The sequence below is a fragment of the Miniopterus natalensis genome, chromosome 19 (genome assembly GCF_054644295.1).
Source record: "Miniopterus natalensis isolate mMinNat1 chromosome 19, mMinNat1.hap1, whole genome shotgun sequence".
In the NCBI taxonomy this organism is placed as follows: Eukaryota; Metazoa; Chordata; class Mammalia; order Chiroptera; family Miniopteridae; genus Miniopterus; species Miniopterus natalensis.
This window is the reverse complement of record NC_142099.1, coordinates 26,279,363-26,304,581: the sequence shown is the minus strand read 5'-3', so window position 1 is coordinate 26,304,581 and position 25,219 is coordinate 26,279,363. Positions and strand designations below refer to the sequence as shown.

Sequence of the window (25,219 nt, the reverse complement as noted above, 5' to 3'; positions counted from 1 at the left end):
TATTTAGGTTAATATATGTTAGCTTTGAGAACATATAGAAGTTTTCTATGTTACATGATAGAAAACACTTATTGCTATGCCAAAAATAAAGCAGGTTTAAGTATTCACATCAGAATCAACGTACAACTTAAAGAAATGTTACTGAGTTAGTGTACAGGCTTGGCAAACAGTGTAAAGGCTAGTGAAGGTCAGGGCGTTATAAAAAATAAGTACCAGAACAAGCAGTGCTGAAAGGCACTAAGCTTATGATCCTTAATAAAGATCAAAATAAGCACTGAAACAGATGGAATATCCAAAATGTATTTCCTGTTTTTGAACACCAGCCTGAACTTCTCCAACCCTTTTGGTCAAAAGATGTTAGCAATACAATAATATATATGCATTATTTTCTATGCATGCCTTTCTTAATTATACTAATCAGTTAATGCTCTAGATAACTAGAGATGAATTCTATGAAAATTTAATTCACACTGCTCTGTTAATTCACGTGCCCGGATGAAACTACTTGTTAGTTAAGCCCCTTGATAAACTTAAGATATTTTTTCCCTAAATTTTCCAGGTTTTTGTACAGGTGAACAAATTGCTTTATACCAAGGGTATTCGGTCATAAGCAGTCCCTATCCACAGCACCGTATGTGCAAGGGTAAACAGTGGGAGGAAACAGGAAATGCTCCATAATACCTTTAAATCCCACAATCCCAATCCCAAGGTCCTCATATTTAAAAAATTTTTTCGAAGGATTAAGAATTCTTGAGAAAACTTGTTCTAAGAACACTTCAGAAGGAGGCAACTAGTAGATCAAAGCACACTGGCTAAAAATAATATGGGATTAAAAAACCAAACACACAAACAACTGCCCAAACTCTAATCCAAAAGTTTATACATAATATCAGTCCTGATCAAACTTACCTTTTTCTTGACAAGAGACGGTTATATTAGTTAGGACTCTGACTCCGTGAGCTGCAATGCCCCTGTTATTATGGTAACAGCACTCTTGGGCTAATTTGACCAAATCAGAGGATCTGGGGGAAGAACCCACATTTCCTAAAGCAGAGAATAGTACAGATTGTAATTCATTCATACAGTTCCAAAGCATTTCAGCTTACAGGTTCATTTTTCTCACTTTCAAGAGAAAACCTCCAATAATAAACTTGAGCAAAATTTTCTCCTTCTACATCATTCATCATCAATATAATATCGCCATTTCTCTTTCTCCTGTCAAGGTACTTAGACGAGGTATGTGCTAATAGTTTCGTGATGCCTAGAATCTGATATTAGCTGGGAAGGATCTGGGGATCATCTGATTCAACACCCTACTTTTATAGAAGAAATCGAAGCCTAAAGATTTTAAGCATCTTGCCATCAAGGTCATAAAACTTTGTGTGCTATCCTTGTGCTTTAAACCTCAAGTTCTATGCTATAGATTGCAGCAAGTTTTTAAATTCACAATTGAAATTCTGTAACTTAAGGTTTATATTGAGAATGTTTTTTATTTATAGTAGAAAAGCTCTCAATTATAAGTGGGCTTCAAAAAGAATCAGGAGATTAAAGCTTACTCAACTTCTTGGCAGAGTCTCTCATTCCTGTCTTCTTTCCCCTGCTTATTTTGCCATGACTCCTATCAACTTTTATCTTGTCTCTCACACCAAGGATAACCATATTTTCTGAGGCTGAAGGGGACACATATTGCTAATTACAAGAGGCATAAACCATGACTATTCCAGGCAGTGTGGGACATAGGTAACCTTACTGATTTCTTAAAAGTACTGGTTTAGGTAAAGCCTCAGTGTCTTAAAAATAAGGAAAATATTAGAAATATGAAACTATGAGTTCATTTTTTTCAAAACTATGGAAACTGTACTTCCTCCACTCTTTTTCTTGCTCCTGTGATATGGAAAATGCAGCCTCACCTATATTTTTAAAACATGTTTTGCAACTTTCCCCCCTTTTTTCCCTATCAAGACGCATCATACAAAACTTGGAGGAAAACAAAACTGAAAAATCCAAAGAAAACTATTTTAGGGATAAAATTATTATTTTAAATTTTATTTATTTAGATATAATTTTATAAGATGAATTCACATGGTTCAAAAGGTTCAATAAGTAGAAAAAGGTAAAAAGTCAGTGAGTGAAAAGCTCCCTCATCCACCCAGTGTGCCTAAGCGAGACCAGCAGAACTGTCCACCCGAGGCCATTCAAAATTACTGATTTGCAGAATCAGAGCAAATAAGATGGTCATGGTTTTAAGCACTGTGTTTTGAGGTGATCAGTTATGTAGCAATAGATAACCGATACAGAGTACCTCACAGAATTACTGGAAAGGCTGGAAAACTAAGCTTGGAAAAAAGGTGAGGCTAGAGAACCACCAAGATCACAGCCCAAACCATGCATGAAATTAGTCCAGCGAAGACATTAATGTTACTGTTACTGACATCTTTTGTTTTTTTAAAATATATCTTTATTGATTTTAGAGAGAGGAAAGGAGAGGGAGAGAGAGATAGAAACATCAACGAGGAGAGAGTCACTGATCGGCTGCCTCCTGCACGCCCCCGACCGGGGATCAAGCCCACAACCCAGGCATGTGCCCTGACAGGGAATCGAACCTCGATCGCCTGGATCCTAGGTCGACGCTCAACCGTTGAGCCACGCCAGGGCGGACTGTTACTGACATTTTGATGTCACAGTTTACACTGCTGCCAAAGGTACAAGACATAGCAAATGACCACTGCTACAGTGTATCCTGGAAACTGGACGTTGCTGTGGTCAATGCTGGATCACCAGAATGGATCTCCCACATCACTACTCCTTGGTATGGAAATGATTTGGTAAGTCCAGGCCACATGAGTGTGCCTGAGGTGGCACAGAGGCTTGGCAATAGAATATCAGGTCTTTTCAGCTTCCTGTAGGGGAATTCCCTTTACCAAGTAAGTTCATATGCTGTGAAACCATAAAAAGGACCAACGGACATTATAGTTCTTTAATTAATTCAATTCAAATGAACTGACTACAAAAGGAAGCAATAAAGATTCCACAAAATTTGCATTAAAATAAAACAACAAAACACTTTGGCCTGAAGTCTGTTACGTAAGTAAGCTCCTCACTGGGCATTAATAAAGGCATTATGGAGTTAATTCATCCTAAATTACCAGGAAAGTATTACTGAACTGGGGTAAAGTTTTATTTTAATCATTTCCCAGAGTGATAACATACACCTAAAAGGTAGCATGACATTTGCTTTCAAAACTCACCATCGCTTGGTCTTTGAAATGTACTTAAATTCAAAGGGCATTTTGAGTCATAGACATTTAAAAGCAAACCAGCTATTTTAAGCATCCTCAAAAATACTGTTGCACCAACTTATAATTCAAAAAAGAACAAATATAGAAAAACAATATCCTTGAGTTAAGATCAAGGATGCAAGATTTTATTATCATAGGCAGCAGTTAAGAAATAATTTCCAAATAAATCTCTAGCATACAGCAGAGCAGGAGACTGAAACCTTTCCAGATTCTAAAGCTCAATAAGGAAACCACCTGAAATATCAACATGAATGAAGAGATTAGCACACTATCCATATGTCTTCTCCTTACCTGAAGCTATGCTGAAATAATGCTTGACAGCAATGGTCCCTGAGAGAGTGGACAGGACAGACAACATCCCCAGTTTTAAGCTGTCATAAGGAGTCTGGAGGGCACATTCACAGAGTGCCTGAAATGCAGACGAAAAGGAACACAAAACTTAAAACAATATACTTTAAAACTATCTACTCATCTTAAATGGTCTAGCTTTTAGAAAAATTACATATTAATGTCTTTTTTCCATGACAAAAAACTTAAGCCAAATTGCCACAGCCAAGAGAAGCCCAAGGAGACATATAAACCTACACCTATTGTAAAAAGTAAAGACTATTTTTTAAAAAGTCATCATGTGTACTATTTATTCCTCACAAGCAGAATTTTCACCATATTTTGCTTACCTAATAGATATGAATAGTAGTTCAAATATGTATATTTTTCAAAAACAGTACAGAGTGTGACATTCTATGTGAGAAAGCCACCTATCTTCTTCCCATTTCAGGTCACTTACTCTACTCCTGACTCAGGCGGTCTGAAGTATTACCAAAAACAAGATGATATTTTTCTTTCAATGCAGTGAGCTGTAAACCTAGTCTCAGCCTCATTCTCAGTCTTAGGACTCTGATAAGACTGCATGTGATACAAATGGTCAAATAACTGCCTGTAAAACTGAACTAATTCCCAATCTCTCACAAAGACAAAGGTTCAGAAAGTGAGCAAAACTTAAAGACTAGGGGAAAATTTAAAAATAAAATTTCAGAAAGGTTAAATCAAACAATAAACTTAATATGACCCAAATAAAAACACTGACAAAATTGTGTGTGGAATGTGTGTGTTAGATAATCTGCTTCTAAAGATCATACAGAAAAATTCAGAAAAATTCTGACAAAGTATAATGAGGGACCTAAAAAACAAGCCCCACTAAATATTAAAATGTATACTAAATCCACAGAAATCAAAAAAGTTTTTTTCCTACTCACGAATGCAGAAATAAATGAAAGAGACCTGGTCCCAGAAACAGAGTAAAATGCACACTAGAATTTAATACACGATAATGGTATTTCAAATAAAAGGGAATATTCGATAAATGGTTCAAGAAGAACTGGCCAATCATCTTGGTAAATAAAACTAGATCCTTGTTTCTTTTTTATGGCAAATTAAAAACAAAACAAAACAAACTATAAAAAGAAGAGTTTACATGGGAAAATAAAAAGTAAAAAGACAATTGATAACTGGAAAAGTATTTATAGCATGTAAGATCAACAGAGGCCCAATAACCTTAATACATAAAAAGTTCTTAGTAATAAACAGGCAAATAACCCAACAGAAAAAATCAGTAGTTCACAGATATCAAACAAATGGCTTTTAAATATAAGATGTCAAACCTCACTCATAATCTGAAAAATTAAAAGAAGAGTTGCTTTTCACCGGCCAGATGGACCAAGGTTAAAGTTTAATAATACACAGCACTGAAGACAGTGTGGGGAAGCAGGTATGGTCACGTCCTGCTGACAGGAGGGTAAAAGGGTGTAAACCTCACTGTGGGTAATTGGCATTAAAATCTCAAAATTTTAAATGTATGTATCATTAGACCTCCAAATTCTTCTTTTAGAAATACATGTTCACAAAGGTGATTTTTTTTTTTTTTTTACAAACTATTCAATGTAGCAATTTGTGCCTTTTAAGTGCCTAAGGAAAATGATAGGGAAATATCGAAAAGCCAGGTTATTAAAGAAAGAGCAGGAGACAAGGAAATAAAAGCAGACATACGTGTTGTTTTTGAAGTTCAAAAGAAAGCATTTTTTAAAAAGTGACTGTGATTAGGTAATTCTTAGCTTTTACTTATTTATTTAAATACTTGGGCCATTTTCATTTAAACACTTTTTATTGCCTAAACTGTCCTGCGTTGTACTGTTAATTAGCTTATGCTTAGGAACAACACCCTCAGCCAAACAGCCCCAGAGGTTAAGGACTATGTCCTAAATTTATATGTATCCAAAATTATGTCTGTAGAGTGTGCTGTGTATAACAGACATCTAACCTTCTGGGATAATCAAAAAGGAAGTGAGACATTTTATATATGATAATGGTATTAGTAATCTTAAAGAAGCAAGAATTTTACCATTTAAAAACTGAACAAAATGTTTAGAAAATCTTACGATAAAATTATCTACAATGTTATCTGCTAATTTCTGCTACCTAGCACAGTATTGGGTATCTATACTCTCAGTAAATAAGTACAGATTAAAGGTTCATTCATTCAAATTAGCAAGCTTAACAGAGCACATCACAAAGTTCCCCGGAGATGGAACATCAATCATATTTCAAAGATGAAATCTGGTTCAAGTTTGTTTCAAGGACATTATCTATCACAAAATTGTTCTTACCGGGACCATTTTTCTCATATCAACAAAAAGGAAAAATCTAACTCCTCTCTTACTCACCATCACTGTCTTCCTCACTGACTATTAGGTCTGAATTTCTCTGTTGGTTAAAGTCACTGCTCAAAGGAGGCTCTGTCCTGAATTACTGTTTTCTGGGTCAGTTCCTACACAGGGGCTTCTACTCTACTTTACAATGGGACTGACCACCAGGGATGTGCTCTAGAAAAGCATGGCAAAAGTTTATAATCTTTAAAGAAAAATGTTATGTTTAAAAGTACTCAGTGTCTGAGATATAACACCTCTAAATTTTCTATGTCTCCATTGTATAAACTGCAAAGAAAAAGATTATTAAAAGAACTAATTCTCAAGACTTAATTTGTCATCCCTCCTAATATCAGGCAAAGTACAAATCAAACCTGGGAGAAGAGATAATACCAAAAATAAATTATGTCTGAGAATATCTAGAACTTTGTAACAGAGAAGTTGTTTAAATCAAATATCCCTTCCAGAGAACACTATAACATCAGAATAGTGAAAACTATAATATAGGTTAACACCAACTAAAATGGGTATTTATCTTAGCAAGGCATATATATAATTTTATTAACCAGTGTCACCCCAATAAATTCAATAAAAAATAAATAGTAAATGTTTCAGTGGAGGGGAAATAAATAAACAAATCCAAAGAAAAAATATAAAAAATATTTGTGTTCCTATGAAATTAATTCTGTTTTTGACGACCTTAATAATAATACACTGTACTTGGGCACTTTCTTCCTTTGGGTTTCTAAAACATTCAGATGAAAGCATTTCTTTTAAACCTGTTATACTTGACTCCACGTGGAATTATATTACCTACCAACACACCAGTGAAAGCAGCGATGAAATGGGCACAACTTGCACTTGAAATACCAAAACACCAAAATCACTCAGCAGTACTAAGACTTGCTGAGACGAAGGGAGGAAAGAAGGAAGGAAGAAAAGAGGGAGAGAGACAGCCTTAGGAGAAGAATAACTACTCCTGGCAATTGAGAGTAAAATTCAACTTTGAAATCAACAAACTGCCACCGTGTAAAGTAAATCATTAGAAATGTTTTCCTCCTCTCTATTTTATCATTTTCAAAAATATATCTAGGCTTTAAAAAAATGATTGCTTGCCCACATCCAATGAATGAAAATCAGTAAGCTCAGGTTTTAGTCATAGTGAGGAAAAATTCTTTGTGGGAGAGACAAATATTTAAAAGTAAGGATTTTAAATGAAAAATAATCAATGTTTAATTAATAATTAATCAACTTTTGGTAGGTCAACAGCCATGTAAGTAATGAGACATATTCTCAGAACACTATCCCTGGACAAAATTTTACATTCAGATGGATTTATGGCACCTTTTAAAGCTACACCTTCAGGAGGCAGAACCTTTTATGTCATGGCTCTTAACCACCCTGAGCTTAGAAAAAGGAATATCCCAGTTCATTTTATTAAGACAGCATAATGCCAACCCTACAATCTGTCAAAGTATACAAAAAGGAAAACTATAGGATAATCCTACCTTCAATATAGTTTCTTAGAGCTACTTCTAAGTAGATGCCAGGCACTATATACTATTTCAAATGAATCAGTTTTCCCCCCATTGGCCTTCTGATAATACTTCTGATAAACTGATGACTCTCATATTTATAACTGCTAGATATTCTATAACTAAGGTAGGTCTGTTAACAAAACTCCAGACTCATATGTCCTTGGCGTATCCACTTGGATATCTGCCACAGTAAACTTTATATGCTCAGAACTGAACTCCTTCCTGATCTTCCCTTCAAGAAATAGGCTTCCCAGAATATTATCCATTCCAAGTAAATTTTTTGAAGCCAAAAACCTTAGAGTGATCCTTACTTTCTCTTATATTCTACATATATCTGCCGGTAAATCTATCAGCTTTGTCTTTAAAATATAATCAGAATATTACCACTTCTCACTGCCACCCCACTACAGCCCTGGTTCAGGTAACCATACTATTTTCTAACTGTATTATTTATAATCACCTCCTAAATGTTTGACTTCTGCCCCTGTCTCCCCTACGGTCAAGTCTCAATATAGCTAGGTCAGAGAGACTTTGATAACTCAAGTCAGATAATTCCTCTGCCCCCACCTCTCCCATCCCCTGGTAACTGCCATTTTACTCTCTGCTTTGACAAGCTTCGCCTTTTCAGATTCCATAAGTGGTATCATAAAGTCTGTCTGACTCGGGGAGGGAGGAACTGAGGGGATAGGACAGATACTGTTCAAGGGTACAAACTTGAAATCAGTAGTAAGTAAGTCCTATAGATCTAATGCACAGTACAGTGAATATAGACAAAAGTATTGTATTAGTATTGTATTATAATCATCAAATCTGCTGAGACTAGAACTTAATTATTACAGTCACTAAAAAGAAATAATTACTGTCATTGCTGCTATGACAGTCATATTACAATGTATAAATATATCAAATTAACATGTATACCTTGACATAATGTTATATGTTAGATATATTTCAATTAAAAAAAAATAATGTCCTCTGCTCAAAATTTTCCAATGGTAATCCATGCCATGCAGAGTAAAAGCTAAAATCCTTACAAAGGACTCAAAGGCCCTACATGATCTGCTCTCCCATCCAAACATCTATGTAATAGAATCTCCTGCTAATCCCTTCTTCACAGGCACACTGACCTCACCCTCATGAATGCTCTCACACGCAGGCTGCTCCCTCTGCTGGTAGCTCTCCTTTCACAGGCTCACGAAGTTGGTGCTCCCTTCTTTAGGTCCTTGCTCACATGTGGACGTCTTAGTGAGGGCTTCCCTGAACGCCCTATTTAAGACTGCAACCTCCACCTTCCACACTCACTAATCACCTTCCTGACTTGGTCTTTCTCCACAGCATATATCACTAGATGACCTTTCTATGTAACAGAAACGAATGTTGATCTTCTCTAGAGGAGCACACTTCCATTCTGGGCCCTAAAGAATTCCCACACACACTTCCAAGGAAAATGAGTAGCTCAAGGTAAAAAACAGCCAGGTATACAAAGCAAGAGGCTACAACAGAGAACCAACAGGAACTGATAGCAGAGACAAGTCTGAAAAGATTTTAGATAAGCTGGAGAGATAATTGGTGAACTAAAACATATAGCATAAGAAATTATCCAGAATACAGCATAAAGAGATAAGGACATGAAATATATAAAGATAAGAAACATGGGTAATTAATGCAGAAAGGCTAACATACATCTAACTGGAGTTCCAGAGAGAAAGACGAGAGAGGCTGACAATATCTGAAGGAATTAAGCCTGACAATTTCCTAAAACTGCTGAAAGACACCAAACTTATAATTCAAGAAGCTCAATAGTGTACACAGTTTAGATAGAAAAAAATCCACAACCATGCCCTGGCCACAAAGCTCAGTTGGTTAGAGCGTTATCCTGATACACCAAGGTTATGGGTTCAATCCCTGGTCAGGGCACATACAAGACTCAACCAATAAAAGCATTAAAAAAATAAGTGGAACAATAAATATATGTTTCTCTCTCTCTTTCTCTCTTCTTCTCTCTAAAAATAAAAATTTTTAAAAAGGAAAAAAATCCACAACCAGGGATTTCATAGTAAACCTGCAGACCACCAAGTTACAGAGAAAAATGTAAAAGGCAGAGGGAAAATAATTCCTGTAAAAGAGTACTGATACTTCTCAGTAGTAACAATGGAAATTATTAGACAGTAGAATGGTATCCTCCATGCTCTGGGAATTCTATCCCCAGAGAAAGTATCTTTCAAGATCGAGGGTGAAATGAAGACATTTACTGAGCAAAAACGGAGGAAGTTTACCAACACCTTCCCTCACTAAAGGACTTTCCACAGGCAGAAGGAAAAGTATCCCAGAGAAAAAGTCTGAGATGCAAGAAGAGCAAAGACAGTGGAAGGCCCTAATGAACAATGAACTTACAACACAGTAACAAGTTGTTTGATAAGTAAAGATAGAATTTATGACACATGACAACACACATAAAAGTCTGAGGGATAAAAATAGAGTTAAAGTGTATTCTGAGGTCTCTGTAGGACAATTAATTTTAGATTTTCATAAAAAATAACTGCATGTTGTAATTCCTAGGATAACAGCTAAAAGAAAATAAAAAGACTATAAACTTCCAAACTATTCAAAGTAAAATGAGTGGTAAGATACTAAAAACAATCCAGAAGGTGGCCAATAAAAAGGGGGGGAAAGAACAGGGAAGACATATAGAAAGCACAAAATATGATGAGATTTAAACCCTAATACAAAATAAATCATAGTAAATGTAAATGAACCAAACACTCCATTTAAAAATGACAAAGACTGCCAGGATGGATTAAAAATAATCCAATTAAGTGCTATTTATAAGACATATTTGAAACATAAAGATACGTAAAGGTTGGAAGTAAAAAGATGGCAAACAATCTACCATCTAAATGACACCCTGGCTGGTATGGTTCAGCTGGTTGAGCACCATCCTGTTCCCCAAAAGCTGGCCAGCTTGCTTCCTGGTCAGGGTACATGCCCAGGTTGTGGGTTCGATCCCTAGTCAGGGTGAATGTAGAAGGCGACCAATCTATGTTCCTCCCTCACATCAATACAGTGATGTTTTTCTCTTTCTCTCTCTCTCTCTCTCCCCCCCTCCCTCTCCCTCTCCCCCCCCTCCCTCCCTCCGTCTCCCTTCCTCTAAGTATCAAGAAAAACACTTTTTAAGAAAAATTTAGAATATGTTTAGGCATAAGACCACAAAAGATTCATTTCATAAGTGTTCATTTCATAGAACACTTAAAAAAAAATCCATGAAAATAAAGGGCAAATTCTAACAATCTCCCATTTCACTTTAAAGAGCATTTTTTAGAAAATGGTGCATCTGTTATCAATAATGGGGAAACAAATAGGGTTCCATTTTGAGAAAAAAATAAATACAAAACAATAATTTAGCCCAAGAAATGCTATAAAAGATATATTAAAAGTCTAGAGATTGAGATTTGCCCCTGTTTTTACAAAAGAAAACTTAAGAATGCCTTTTGCTCTCTGTGAAAAAGAGAAATATTGCACCTTCTCCCTAATAAATTATAGCAGCACCAAACTGTTCTCCCTGAAATGGCTGAAGGAGACAGCAATACAATAAATATTTTATTTGGGCTTCCCAATTAGCCTTAGTGCTGCTTATGAAAAAATTTACAAGAAATTGAGAGGCAAGTCTAATTCACTAACACAAACAAATTTTAAATAACAGAGATTTTATATATTTACTTTGCCACTTATAATAAAATAATTTCTGCTGTAAATTCAAATTCTTAGAAAGTTTTCATATTCAAACACTTAGATGACAAAGATGATATAAAAATGTAAAGCAAAACAATTTACTACAATGTTGTTATTTTTCTATATAAATTATTAATGTTCAAAGTTATTCATGTTCAAACATACCTGAATGTTTTCCCTACTCCAAGTGTGTGGTGTTTTATTGGCAAGTAATTTCAGATCTTGAATAGCAAGCCTCTTTACTGCTTTCCTGGGGTCATTCTTCAAATACTGTAAGAGAAGCTGAATCTATAAAAGAAATAAGTCACTCAGTTAACAACACTGTTACTGAAATTACCACTGGGGAGGGAATGTAGTTTGGTGAAACTTTTAGACTTGAGACAGGACTCATTCCAAATTGCAGCCCTGTCACTTATCAGCTGTGTGCCCATGCTTAGGCCTCTTTCTCTTCGTGTATAAAATGATACTGTCATTTAACTTGTACGATTCCAGCACAGGACCTGGCCTTTAACCCTCACTCCTTTCTTTTCTTTATGCTCCATGCTCTGCCATGTACCAACCTCTACCTCATTTCCTCAAGCGGTCCCAAAAATCAGTACTGTGAATACAGAGAAGGAAAAAACATGGAAAAGGAAATTAAACAGATCTTTATTAGAGACAGAGAATCTTAACATCAAAATTTGTGGGTTACTTACTCTTTTATCATATACTTAGTATGCAAGTTTAGTGAAGAAGAGGCAGTTTAATGAGAATTGAAATTACCTGCTTAGGTGTATCCACCAAAGATGAAGCTGCCAGCAGAGTAAAAGTGTGCAGAGAAACAATCACCATTTTGGTGGAAGGGTAGGACGTGACTAGCTGCTGCAGAAGCTGACGCGCGCTGGAGGCGAGGATCGCATCGTGGTGCATGTGCTGTAGGATGGGGATCAACTTCAGCTTCAGGTCTACTGGTGTGGCTAAGCCTAGGTACAAAAAGAAGTCTTAAGATTTCTGACCATTATTCTCGATAACAGTTCACATTTAAAAGGTCTGCTTCAATTAGCAAATAACCATTTAAAAACAAATAGTATACTAATATTATGTTTTTAACGTAAAGATAATTACGAGAGCTAATCAACCAGTGCAATAGTTTTTTCCCCAAAAGTTTCTATCTTAATATTAATTTTTCAGTGGCTATAACACTACATCCAGATTAAAGATGGCGGCAGACTAAGTGGAAGCTATACTGACACTCTCCCAGGATCAAACTGGAATTACAACTAAAATATAGAAAAACCATCCTGAATAATCAGCTGCAACTGAAGACGAGCTGGAGAGCACCCTCATCACCAAGGAGGAAAAGCAGAGGCCGAACAGAGGCTGGTAGGAAGTACAGAGGTTCGAGAGGGCTGGCTGGGCTCCCACAGGCAGCACTGAAGGTCCAGAGGGAGAGCTCAGCTGTGGGGGCTCCCACTGAGAACTCGGGGGCCTAAACCCCAAGCTGGGCTTCCCAGCCAAGAGCACTAGAACTGAGAAAGGGGCCCAAATAACATCTGGCTGTAGAAAGCAGCTGGGATTCTGTCTGCCAGGGAGAGATGGCTGGAAATTCAGGCCCCTTCTTAAAGAGCCAATGCACAAAGTTTCATGTGCAGCCACCCACCTCGGGCTCCGGCAGAGGGAGGGCAGAGTGGACTGGAGCTGTGTGAGGAGAATCTAGGGTTGTGGGCTCTGGAGATAGAGCTCAGAGGGCACCCCCACTGGGCTCCTGTGCCGAATCATTCCCCCATACTGCAGCGGCAGATATTTACCTTCCAAGCAGCTTTTGCCTGAGGTGGAAGCAATTGCCCCACCCTGCTGGAAAACCTCTCGCCCTACCCTGTGGAGTTTCTACAGCCTGAGGCCCATTAAGAGAATCAGATTAATCAGCCTACAGGCAGAGGCAGACTTCAGACTGCTTTGAGTCTTTGCCTGATCTACATCTAGACGTGAGCCTTGGAAAAGCAGACTTTGGTGTGCATCTTGGTCCTGTCTTCTCTCTCATCAATGTTTCTATCCTGTTCCCTTTCCCTCTCTCCAAAATCAATAAAAACATATTTTTTAAAAATTGTCAATCATATTGTACTCCATATATGCCAAAGCTAATTTATACTCTGCAAATCATTGTTTTTCCCATTGTAAAATAACTGTTAGTGCAAACACATGATAGCATTTCAACTTTTAATGGTGGGTCACATCAACAAACTCCCTTGCTATCTGGCCTCTATTTAGGCTTGGCCAAAGCAAAGAACCCCAGGAGATGGGAGGGAGAAGAATAAAGTCAGAGTATTTATTCCCTGGTCTCCTCTCTGTAGGGTCACATCATGTTCATCGAAGGTCAGTTTTTCAAAGTGGCCCTCTTGACATGAATCCAGGTTTCTGGTAACCACTCCCGGCCCTGCATCCTAAAAGGGTGCAGGCCTACATTAGTTTACCCTGCCCATATGTTTGTAAATAGTTCCTTCATTAAACACTCCTTGGATTATTTTAATTCAAGTGTGACAACTGTTTCTTGCTTAGATCTTGTCAGATATAGGCAGAATTCAATAAAAACCTGCTCAATGAATGAACAATGCTTCCTTCTAGAGAAAGCCCTTTTTGCAGGAAAGGATGGTGCGAGAAAAGACAAAGGAATAAAGGGGAGCAGGACAAAAGTCAACCGCTGTATCTTGGTCTTCAATTAAGTGATTTTATTTCCTTTTCTGTAATATAGACATAATAGCATACCTATCCAAGTCTGCTAAGTTGCACAATTCAAAAGAATGTCATTTATTAAAATACAAAGGGCTCTCTAGAGCTGTGCAATGCTGTAGCCTGAGCTCCCTTTTATTTTTTATTTTTATTTATTTACTTTTAAAATATATCTTTATTGATTTCAGAGAGAGGAAGGAGAGGGAGAAAGAGAGATAGAAACATCAATGATGAGAGTCCTCATTAATCGGCTGCCTCCTGTAAGCCCCTGACTGGGGATCGAGCCCACAACCCGGGCACGTGCCCTGACTGGGAATCGAACTGTGATCTCCTGGATCCTAGGTCGACGCTCAACTGCTGAGCCACACCTGGCTGGGCCTGAGCTCCCTTTTAAATGGGGTAAATACACATGAAGCATAGCATGGAAGACGGCGTTAGAAAGCTTGGTCTTTGTAGACTACAGTAAGGAAGTTGGATTTTAGTTGCAGCTGAAGACACTGGAAGGACATTAGCAGAGTGTCAAGAGAGCCCCAGAGCTTCTAATGGCAGTGTACTCCCCCAAATCAGAAGGTTTTCCTCCTAAATCTCTGCAATTCTCACTCAAATATCACTTCATCGGAGCCCTTCTTTGATCAACATACATAAAATAGGAAAGTCTCCCCTTCCATCTACTCTGGGATTCGCTACCTCTCCTTTTCACTTTTTCTCCACAGAACCTGATTTGTCATAATTTTATTTGTCTATTGCTACTCTTCCTCCTTCCACCACTAGAATGTAGGTTACGTGAGGGCATGGACTTTGTTTTGTTCACTACGGTATCCTAAGAGCCTAGAACAGTTCTGGCATTTAGAAAATGCTTAATAAATACTATTTGAATGAATAAATGAATGACTAGTGACTAGCACATACTAAGTACTTAATAAATGTTAGCAGCTATTATTAATATGAATACCATTAAATCACTTCATAATACTAAATGAAGCATACATACCTTGAATCATTTCACTGATTTTATTACAGATTCCTACAGCAAAATCCCTTTGGAAAGAGAGAACAGAAAAAACTTTAAAACCAAATAATTAAATTAAGGTTTTCTAAGGACTTAAAAGAAACAAAACACAATCAGCACAAGAGAAATGCCAATACACACTCCAAAGAGTGAGTAATATTCCAATGGTCAGGTGCTGGAAGTGGGGTAAGAAATGCAGCCGAAACTAAAACTCCAACCAGCAAATGGGCTTATGCCAACACTGTCCTCACTGGGTATTCAAGAAAAGATGCTCTGATTTATAGTGCTGTTGCAATTCGCATCACTGAGTGATACTGTCTGAAAGATTCAAGGTCACCATCTCAGTCTACTATGTTTTAGGATATACTTTTATTAAGACAAGCTTTTAACACACAAGCTGATAACATAAGCAATAAAATCTATTTCTAATACTCTGAATTTTAGGAAAACCAATAGAAATACCATAGGAAATATGAATAAAATCTTACTATAAAAGCCAAACTATTTAAAGTTAGCGATGTATTTTTAACATTATATATGTGTAAAGTATTTTCCAAGGTGCTGCTTTTGATTCTACAGCAACAGAAATATCACAGAATGTTGCAAAAGTATTAATAACATGAACATATAAGATAAAATATAATATGTAAAGAAATATGATACAGATAATAGGATCAAACCTGGCTTATTTAGCCATAATAAATGAGAAGACATAAACTACTTCTCCTCTATAGTTCAATGGATGTCTAAATAAAATATTTCCGGACACTAAACTATATTGTCATTTTCAATTTCATTCTCTCACAAGTGAACAGTAGAGTTTTCGAGAGGCTACATAATATATGATGACATCTACTGACAACTAATGGACTGCATGATTGTGTATTCTTTTGTTTTCTAGAATTTTCTATGGTAGTTTAGTGTATATAAATGTGTTTTCTGAGATTAACTGTTTGTTCTATTTCACTTTACTCTGTTTGAATACATCCATTATAATCTATGCAGTCTTATTTTCATTCAACATATCATAATTCTGAAATCCTGATGTTTTCCTTGTGCCTATGCAGAAACATATCAAGAAGTATACCTTGTTGTGCTTTGCAGTAAAATTTTGATAGGTTTTTCTAAAATTTTATCTAAAATTGCTTTTGTTTTAGAATTCAGAATATTTTACTCTAAAATAAAATTTATTAGCAAATTACTTTTCTTATACTGAAGAGTAAGTTGTTGGCTTAAAAAAGAAATTAGAAAATTCATTTTCTCAACCCAGTTCACCACAGTAGCCACTAGAGGACACTTCTCTGGTTGACAATGCTCCCTGGTCCGTGAAGGCATTTGGCCTTGCATGCAACTCCTGTTTTGTGACTTGAACTAGCGCTTTTAAAATATAAAAGCCTGGGGGATGGGAAGGGGTGGAATGGGTCATTGGGGAGAAAAAGGGACATCTGTAATATTTTAAACAAAAGTAAAATTTTAAAAATAATAATAAAATAAAATATAAAAGCTTAACCTTTTTTAAGAACAGGTTAGATGTAGTTATGGTTGAGATGGAGGGAATTGAATTAAATTCTCAAGGTCTTATTTGGCCAGTTACTCTTATTTGTTTAAGATCCAAAATTGGTAAATTGAGATACTAAGATAAAAATACATCAGCAGCGGTTGAGATATCTGATCTCCCGGCAGGTCATCTTTCTCTGGGGAAAGAGGTAAACTCTTGTATCAAAAAGATACATTTTGTTAATTTCACACTCTGAAACATTTAGATAGGCCCTCAGGCTTTCTATTCTACAAATTTGGTATTTTTTAGTATTATAAATTAGAAGTGCATACTGAAGCCTGGTACGTTAAAAACTGCTTCTATATAACTGTTAATTTAAATGATTATTGGTCATCAAGTCTTTAAATGAAGAATATTGCTGTTTCTACATTACTTAGTCTTAATCATTTCCCAAGACAGATCAGAAATTCCACAGCTGATAAAATTAGCTTCTGGTAACAGAAGAGAAAAACTAAACTAAAAATGATTCTCATAAATAAAATCTAATCCCTAAATTACAAACTTATCATTTAGAAACTACATTTAAAAAACTACTTTTGGAGTCACTGGAAGTACATATGTAATCTGACAGATTACAAAGCACTGACACCTTGACAATACTAACTGGGTGATAACAATTCACTAGATAATACCTTCTATTCAATAAAAGCAATTTTTAAAAAGCTCTCAATATCAATGATTTTTCTCAATAATAATTTTAAAAATGCCAATTTTCAAAAGCACAAATAGGAACTGTATTTACTCAGATATTTCTCTTCAATTACTGCCACACCTACTAACTTTGAGCAGTAAATTAAAAATTATATGCTTTCTATTCTCTACTCTCCTTTTCCAATGAGTAATCCTGGACTTCTAAAGGTTTGATAAAAGCAGCTGAAGAGAATATGCACATAAATAAAAGCTGAAGAAAGAAAACTGATTATTTCGGTTACCCAAATGTAGCAAAGGCTCTTAATAGAAATGCTATTTTTTTATTTTAAAAAATAACATTTATTATTCACTTGATTATAAAACCAAAACTTGCTCATGGCAGGATCTACAGAAATTTATGAAAAAGAAAATAAAAATTAGATGTGATCTTACCACCTGGAGACAATATTTTGATATATATACTTCTAGCCCTTTTTCTATTCCATATATACTTTGTGTTTTACTTAATAAATTTGTGATACCACATAAATTATTATATAATCCGTTTCCAAATACATTTGTAAAATAGACTTGTTAAAAGCTGATGTACTATCCCACTATACAGTCATACTTACCTAAGCACATTGGTTGGAATTTAGGTTGCTACTAATTTCTTTTATTATACACCTAGTATCCTTGCAAATAAATATCAATACACATTGCTGATTTCTTAGGATCAGTTCATATGGATTTTCTAGGTCAAAGGAGTATTTGGCAAAATACTTACTACCAAAATGCCCTCCAGAAAGTAATGCTACTTTTGTTATTAGTCACTAAAGGGAATAATATGCTTTTTGCAGAGGGTAAACAAGCAAGTTAAACACAGCAATAAAAGCATGGCCAGTATTTCATCCAAAAAACCCACGGAACCAGTCTGTAAGAACATGGCTTCCCAAATAGGTTAAAATTGGTTTCAACTCAAGTTACTATTGCCTCTGTCAAATCGTGTACAGCTCTAATGCCAAACAGCTTAACCCGAGAAGACAGTAAGAAAGCAGCCATTTCATATTGGGGCTGTATGTGTCTAGGCTCTTCAGGAAGCAAAGCTCTGCTCCCCAATGAAGCATTCCCCAACTACTCTAATCTTTGCTGATCCTGTCCTTCTGGAAACTTTTATTTCATTTACAGTTAATGCCAACATTTGTACTTAACTCTTCTGTTCTATGTATTTAAGTTTTGCTTCCCCAATATGATGTAAACCCTCCTGGAAAACACCCCTTGCCATTTACAGTTTTCTGTATTGCTAGTATTTATAGACATTGCTGAGTTATTCCTTCAAAACCTCTTCTTGGGGAGCCAAATGATTCCCCTGAAAGGCCTATGCTTACTTTGACTGTGCAGAGAAGTTTGCAGCAGCAAAAACAGCAGCTTCAACTTCTACATTATCATGTGAGTCCAGACTCTGACGAATACTATGGTGAGCATTCTTCCTCTCAGGAATTATTGACGCCAGGCTCCCCAGCATCCTACAGAAAGAGAGAAACCAGGAAGCACGCACATACAATAAACGCTAGGTCAGGACAGGAAGAAGCAAGGCGAAGCTAGATTACCTAAACTTTGTACGTAATTCCATAATCCCAGGTTAATAAAGCATTAATTTTAGGAATTAAACAGTGACTGAAACTCTAACCACTTTTTCATACTTCAGTATGTCAGAAAAATTAACATGGATTATCTAATACCAGCAAAATTTTTAAGAATCATCTTGAAGTACATCCTAGGTACCAAATACAGCCCAGAAAAGAAACTTTTTAAATATTAAAGCTGTAAAGTATCAATTTTCCACTGTTGCATAAAGAAGTCCAATTTAGTAAAGCATTAAAAGTCTAACATTTTTGGTATTATGAATATCCAAAAATTTAAAAAGGTAAGACTTCCCAGTCCTTTTTACCACATCTGTAAATACTGGTACCATGATTTTCAAATCTATCCTCAAAATCAAAACAACAGATGCAGAGGATTCACCCTGGCAGTCATATCAGGATCTGTAAGGGTGAGGAAGGTAAAATTTGAAAAAACACAGTCCACTTCGTAATAAAATTATAAATTCAGAAAAGGAAAAAAATCTATTATTTGTAACATAAACTACAGCAAGTAAAGCTTGAAAAACTTTTCAGCAGAAAGGCATGGATTTTAGAAGGCTGCAAAACATTTCAATAAACAAAACAGAGTTCCTACAATGACAACCTTCTTCAAAGTCAAGGTCTTAAGTTACCTTGCTACTTGACATATCATCTCCTAATTATCTTATGGAGATATAATCAATTGGGTACAAGTAACAGAGTTCTTATAAACAAGATATTAAAATGGACTAAATAGGTAATTTAATTTCAATTAGAAAAAAAAGTTCTGAAATTACTTAGATGAATTCTTTTTCAAAATATGTAAATAACAAATGGCTACTAATCTAATATTTTATACAAGAAAAGATTAGACTACACCAACATTGACATATCTTGATTAGCAGTTTGTTATAATGTAATATAAAAGGGCAAAAAAAAAGCATAATCCCATTTGACACTACTTTCTGGAATATTTCTGGTAATATTATAAATAACTTGTAGCACTCTATTTCAAATGCAATGAGCATCTCCCAGCTTCTTCTACCATTTGTTGTTTTAATTTATAAGTCTAGAGTAATGGGTAAAAATAAAACATCTTTAAAATACAAATGACAAAAGCACTAAATTCTGAACAAAAGGCAAGAGCCAGTTCCAGATACGAAAACATGGAAACTTAGAGAAGAAGTGACAGCCCAGATTTCATGGTTAAAAAGAGTCTGGGAAGGGCAAGTCAGAAATGAGCCCTATAGTTCAGGAATGTGAGTTTTAAAAAAAATCCCAAAATTATACAAGTGATTCCATAGACAGCAAAGCTAAAAAGAGAACATGGTTCAACTGAATACAAGGCTTATAAAATTTTTTTTTAAATTCTAAGAAAATAAAAAAAATGTTTAATGCTAAGAAAGAAAAGGCTGATGAAACTACAGTGGTTCTATCTGGCATTCTCCAAGGAGTTCAAATACAAATTATTGCATGCAAAAATGAGTACATAACTAAGGATGAATATAGAAAACTAACATGAAACAGTAGGAAGGAGGTCAGGAAGTTCAAAATGAGCTGAAGCTAAGCTACATTCAGATCCTAGTTATTTGATCAGAACATCTACCTACAGAAAGAAATATTCCAAAAACAAGTTAGGCAACAATGTACAACCAAAACAGTGTCATAGATAACAACTGAGAAGTACTTACAGGTTGGGACAGGTAAGCATATTTTTGCATTGAGTCTCAGTTGAAAAAACAAAAATAAATTCTTTTGTGTGTTTTTTTTCAGAGCAAGGAGAGGGGGGTGGGAAGAGAAACATCGATGTGAGACACATCGATTAGCTGCCTCTGGCACAAGCCCCAGTAGGGGCTGGGGATCAAGCACGCAACCAAGGTACATGCCCTTGGCCAGAATCAAACCTGGGACCCTCCAGTCCACCTGCCGACCCTCTAACCACTGAGCCAAACCAGCCAGGGCCAAAAGTAAATTAATAATCAAAATGAGAAAGCAAGTATATTGCCTTTTCTGGTTACATAATTACAATTCAAACAATCTTGTGGTGAATCATTATAGCAATGCAGTATACCGGAGTGTGATGGCTCTTGCTACAGGATCATTACTGTGAATCACAGAGAAAATTCTCTTCACAAATTCATCCACATTTAGAATCTTCTCCAAATGCTTCTCACTTTGTTGAGTAACTTTAAGAACACAGAGCCTCAGGAAATTGTTTCTAAGAAAAAGCAGGGATAAAATAAATTAGATCACTTTAGGAGAGTAATATTTAATTAGGAATCAAAATGACACTATTAATATTAAATTGTAGCAATAGGCAAATGTTTTTCAATCTTATTACTTGTGTCCTCAATAAGAGTTAAAGTCTATGGTACTTTAGGTGGGTACTAAGCATAAGCAGTTAGCAATGCTGCAGTCCTGCTGCCAGACACCAAAATGGCAGTGACACGGGAGAAACCCTGGAGTGGAACTGAATCTCATCATATTATAACCAAGGGCAGCAGGTCAGATGGTCTTCCTCCCCTCTCAAGCTAATTCTACAACACCTTTTCCTCTTCAAATCTGATTTGGTGTGTATAAGCACATGAGAGCTTGGAGAACGGTAGAAAGAAATGGGAGAAAGGCTGATGGGGGGGAAAAAAGAAATGGATATTTTATTCAGTGCTTACATGTTTCAGGCACTTTGCAGTAACATGTAATCTCATGCTATAAAATAAGCTATTAAACCTGAAACTTCTCAAAACAATCAGTACACAGCAAAGCCACAGATACTTCCAAATTACATAGCAATATATTAAAGTTGTCTTAATTTGATTTCTCCTGTTACACAAAGAAATAAGTACTCTCTAATTTATACTCTTTATTTTTACTTAAATCATTAAATCTCCCACCAAAAAGGACTACAGGCTACCTGTGTGTCCACTAAAAGGGTAACCAACCATGTGGAAGTTCTAAAAGTCAGAAAGAATAAAGACCACAATATAAAACAGAGACATGAGCAAAGTGCTCTAGGACACTAAGGCTTTCGAAATACTTACCCAACTCTGAAAACATCAGCTAACTTTAGGAATGCAGAATTGATGAGAATAGGGAATGGATACTTTTGAAAGAGCCTGGGAAAGCGAACCACTGCTTCACATTGTTCACCAAGTTTGCCAGATCTTAGACCTATGAAAAACATAAAGAGGAGGAGAACAGCTTACACATTTGTGGCTACAGTAAGGCAAAAAAAGCAAATACTAACACAGTATTATCCAGTAAGATTATACAGGGTGGGGCAAAAGTAGGTTTACAGTTATGACTATACAAACCAGAGTTTATTCCCGTTTTATTTATTAATATATTATTTTCCATTTGAACAACTGTAAACCTACTTTTGCCCCACCCTGTATATGTAGCAAAATAACAATAAATTCTTTTTTCTTTATAAAATTTTTTTAATTGTTATTTTTTTTAAATTTACTGGCCCCTTTATTTTTGTTTTTGAAATAATATAATTTATTTATTGCAGATTACAATGCTTTATTATCATTAACAATAAATTCTTAACAACTAGGTAAAGTACAACTGTAATTCATTACCTTTTAAAAAATAAAAATGATATATAAAATAGTAACTTGGTATATTACCACTTTGAGATAAAAAATAATGAAAAAATATTTTAACAAAAATATTTGATTAAGAAGGAGTTGATTAAGAATATTTGGGGCCATAAAGTATATCTCAAAAAATTGAAAAGGACTAAAATCATACTATGTTCTCTGATGATAATTAAATCAGTAAAATACCTATAAAGTTCACAAATATTTGAAATTTAACAACATACTTCCAAATACCTCATGAAAGAAAGAAGTAATGAGAAGGGAAACTAGAAAATTTTCTTGACCTAAATCAAATAAAAACACAATCTGTGGGATGCAACTAAAGTAGTACTTCAAGGAACATTAAATGTGTGGACACCAGAAAGAATATACCTACACCAAGAAGATCTCCTGCTGGGCTCAAATTTAGAAACAGAGTCTAGCAGCTGTTGCTAAACAGGGGCCTCTCACACAGGTTGCACTTCAGGGTGAAGCCTGCACTGAACTGCCTGTCTGCATTGTATTCTTTCTGCCTGAGCCAACCCTTACAAAGGAGTTCCTGGAATCATATTTCAACCAATAGGACTGAGACTTTCCCTACCCAATAGGAGCTGTGTGGCTATATCCCTATTAACATCTTCACCAACCAATCAGAGCAGCCTTACTCTGACCAATCAGGACAGTGCTTTTTGGACCAAACTGTGAGGATTTGGAGTTCTCATTTACAGGAGAACAGACCAATCAGGGAGGAGGGTCAGGTACTTCTCTATATATGTCAGCTCCCCCTCTGACTTGGGAAGCTCACTTTCCCTTTCCATCCAATACTGAAAATGCAATTCCCCCAACCCCAACAGAGCATAGTTTAAGGAACATTTAGGACACCAAGAAGCATAACATCCACATCACATGGATACCACAAAGAGAAGAGAGCAAGGAATCAAGAACCTATCTGAAGAAATAATGACTGAAAACTTCCTTACCCAGGTAAAGTAAAAGACACACAAGTCCAGGAAGCACAGAGAGTCCTAAACAAGATGAACCCAAAGAGGCCCACAAGACGCATCATAATTAAAATGACAAAGGTTAAAGACAAACAGGGAACCTTAAACACAGCAAGAGAAAGACAGTTACCTACAGGGGAGCTCCCATAAGACTGTCAGCTGATTTCTCAACAGAAACATTTCAGGTCAGAAGGAATTGGCATGAAGTATTCAAATTGATGAAAAGGACTGACAATCAAGACTACTTAACCCAGCAAGGATATCATTTAAAATTGAAGGAGAAATAAAGAGCTTCCCAGACAAGAAGAAGCTAAAGGAGATTGTTACCACTAAACCAATATTATAAGAAATGTTAAAGGGTCTGCTTTAAGAAGTAGAAGGGAAAAAACAGAGAGACAAGGTTAAAAGGATAAAATGGCAATAAATATGTAGCTATCAACAATCACTTTAAATATAAATGGCTTAAATGCTTCAATCAAAAGACATAGGGTAGCTGGACTATGTCTGTCTACAAAGTACCTGCCTCAGAATGAAAGATACACATAGATTAAAAGTAAAGGGATGGAAAAAGATACTTCATGCCAGTGGAAATGAAAAAAACAACAAGCTGGGGTAGCAATATTTAAATCTGACAAAAAAGACTTTAAAACAAAGGCTACAGTAAGACACAAAGGACACTACATAATGATAAAAGGAACAATCCAATAAAATGATATAACCCTTTTAAACATTTACGCACCCAACACAGAAGAACCTAAATATGTAAAGCAAATCTTGATGGACATACAGGGGAGAGATCAACAGTAATACAGTCATAGTAAGGGATTTTAATATCCCATTGACATCAGTGGATGAATCTTCCAAAAGAAAAATCAATAAGGAAATGGTGCCCTTAAATGACACACTAACTGATATCTTCAGAGAATTCACCCCAAAGCAGTAGAATATACATTCTTTTCAAGTGCACATGGAACATTTTCTAGGATAGACCACATGTTAGGACACAAAAACTAGTCTCAATAAGTTTAAGGAGACTGAAATCATACCAAATATCTTCTCTGACCATAATGGTATGAAACTAGAAATCAACCACAAAAAAAACCACTGAAAAACACACAAAGGCATGGAGGCTAAATAACATGTTACTAAACAGTGAATGGGTTAACAATGAAATCAAAGAAGAAATCAAAGGTTACCTTGAAACAAATTAAAATAAGAACACAACCCCAAATCTATGGAAGACAGTGAAAGCAGTCCTAAGAGGGAAATTCGTAGCATTACAGGGCACTTGCTGGGAGAAATGAACACAATCACTTACTTAATATCTAAGACTGACACCTGGTTTACAGTTAAACACTCAATAGCCATCCATTTATTTCTTACAGATGTGAAATATTTCTACGTCAACTTTTAGGAAGGAAATTTTGTGTTATATTTGTTTCTTACCATAACTGTAATTTTTAAAGAATTAAACAATTCTAGATTTCTCATTTCTTCAGAGCCCCATTCTAATTTCTGTTTTACGACTACTGTCCTACTATCATTATGGATGAGCCCACCTGGATTAGAGTAGAAAATGTCTGTAAAATTGGTAAGAATATTATATACCTGGACCTGCAACTCTCCATGGGGAATAAGCAAAGAATTATCAGAAGGGGAAGGAAAAGGTTATTTAGTGTTTAAAAAACACATTTAATGTTATAATTTTATACTTCAGAGGGGGAAAGCTGTATAGCTTTGGTAAGAGAAAGCAAAGCTCATATTACTTTCTTGACTGGTGGGGATGCACTAAAAATTCTGTGATTCAACCAAAGGAATATTGGAGTGTTGTGACATTTTTGTTG

The 25,219-nt window shown here is 35.8% G+C and overlaps 1 protein-coding gene across 1 annotated transcript in view; it reads right to left on the bottom strand.

Moving 5' to 3' along the window:
- The window catches only part of INTS7 (integrator complex subunit 7), a 49,810-nt gene that overhangs the window by 23,356 nt on the left and 1,235 nt on the right, over window positions 1–25,219 (bottom strand). Inside the window, exons 2-9 of the mRNA XM_016215196.2 lie at window positions 21,832–21,961; window positions 20,865–21,011; window positions 18,560–18,697; window positions 14,966–15,012; window positions 12,031–12,230; window positions 11,434–11,556; window positions 3,591–3,708; window positions 910–1,044 (exon numbers count right to left, since the gene is read on the bottom strand). Coding sequence (XP_016070682.1) covers window positions 910–1,044; window positions 3,591–3,708; window positions 11,434–11,556; window positions 12,031–12,230; window positions 14,966–15,012; window positions 18,560–18,697; window positions 20,865–21,011; window positions 21,832–21,961 — 1,038 coding nt within the window. The remainder of the gene's footprint in view (window positions 1–909; window positions 1,045–3,590; window positions 3,709–11,433; window positions 11,557–12,030; window positions 12,231–14,965; window positions 15,013–18,559; window positions 18,698–20,864; window positions 21,012–21,831; window positions 21,962–25,219) is intronic.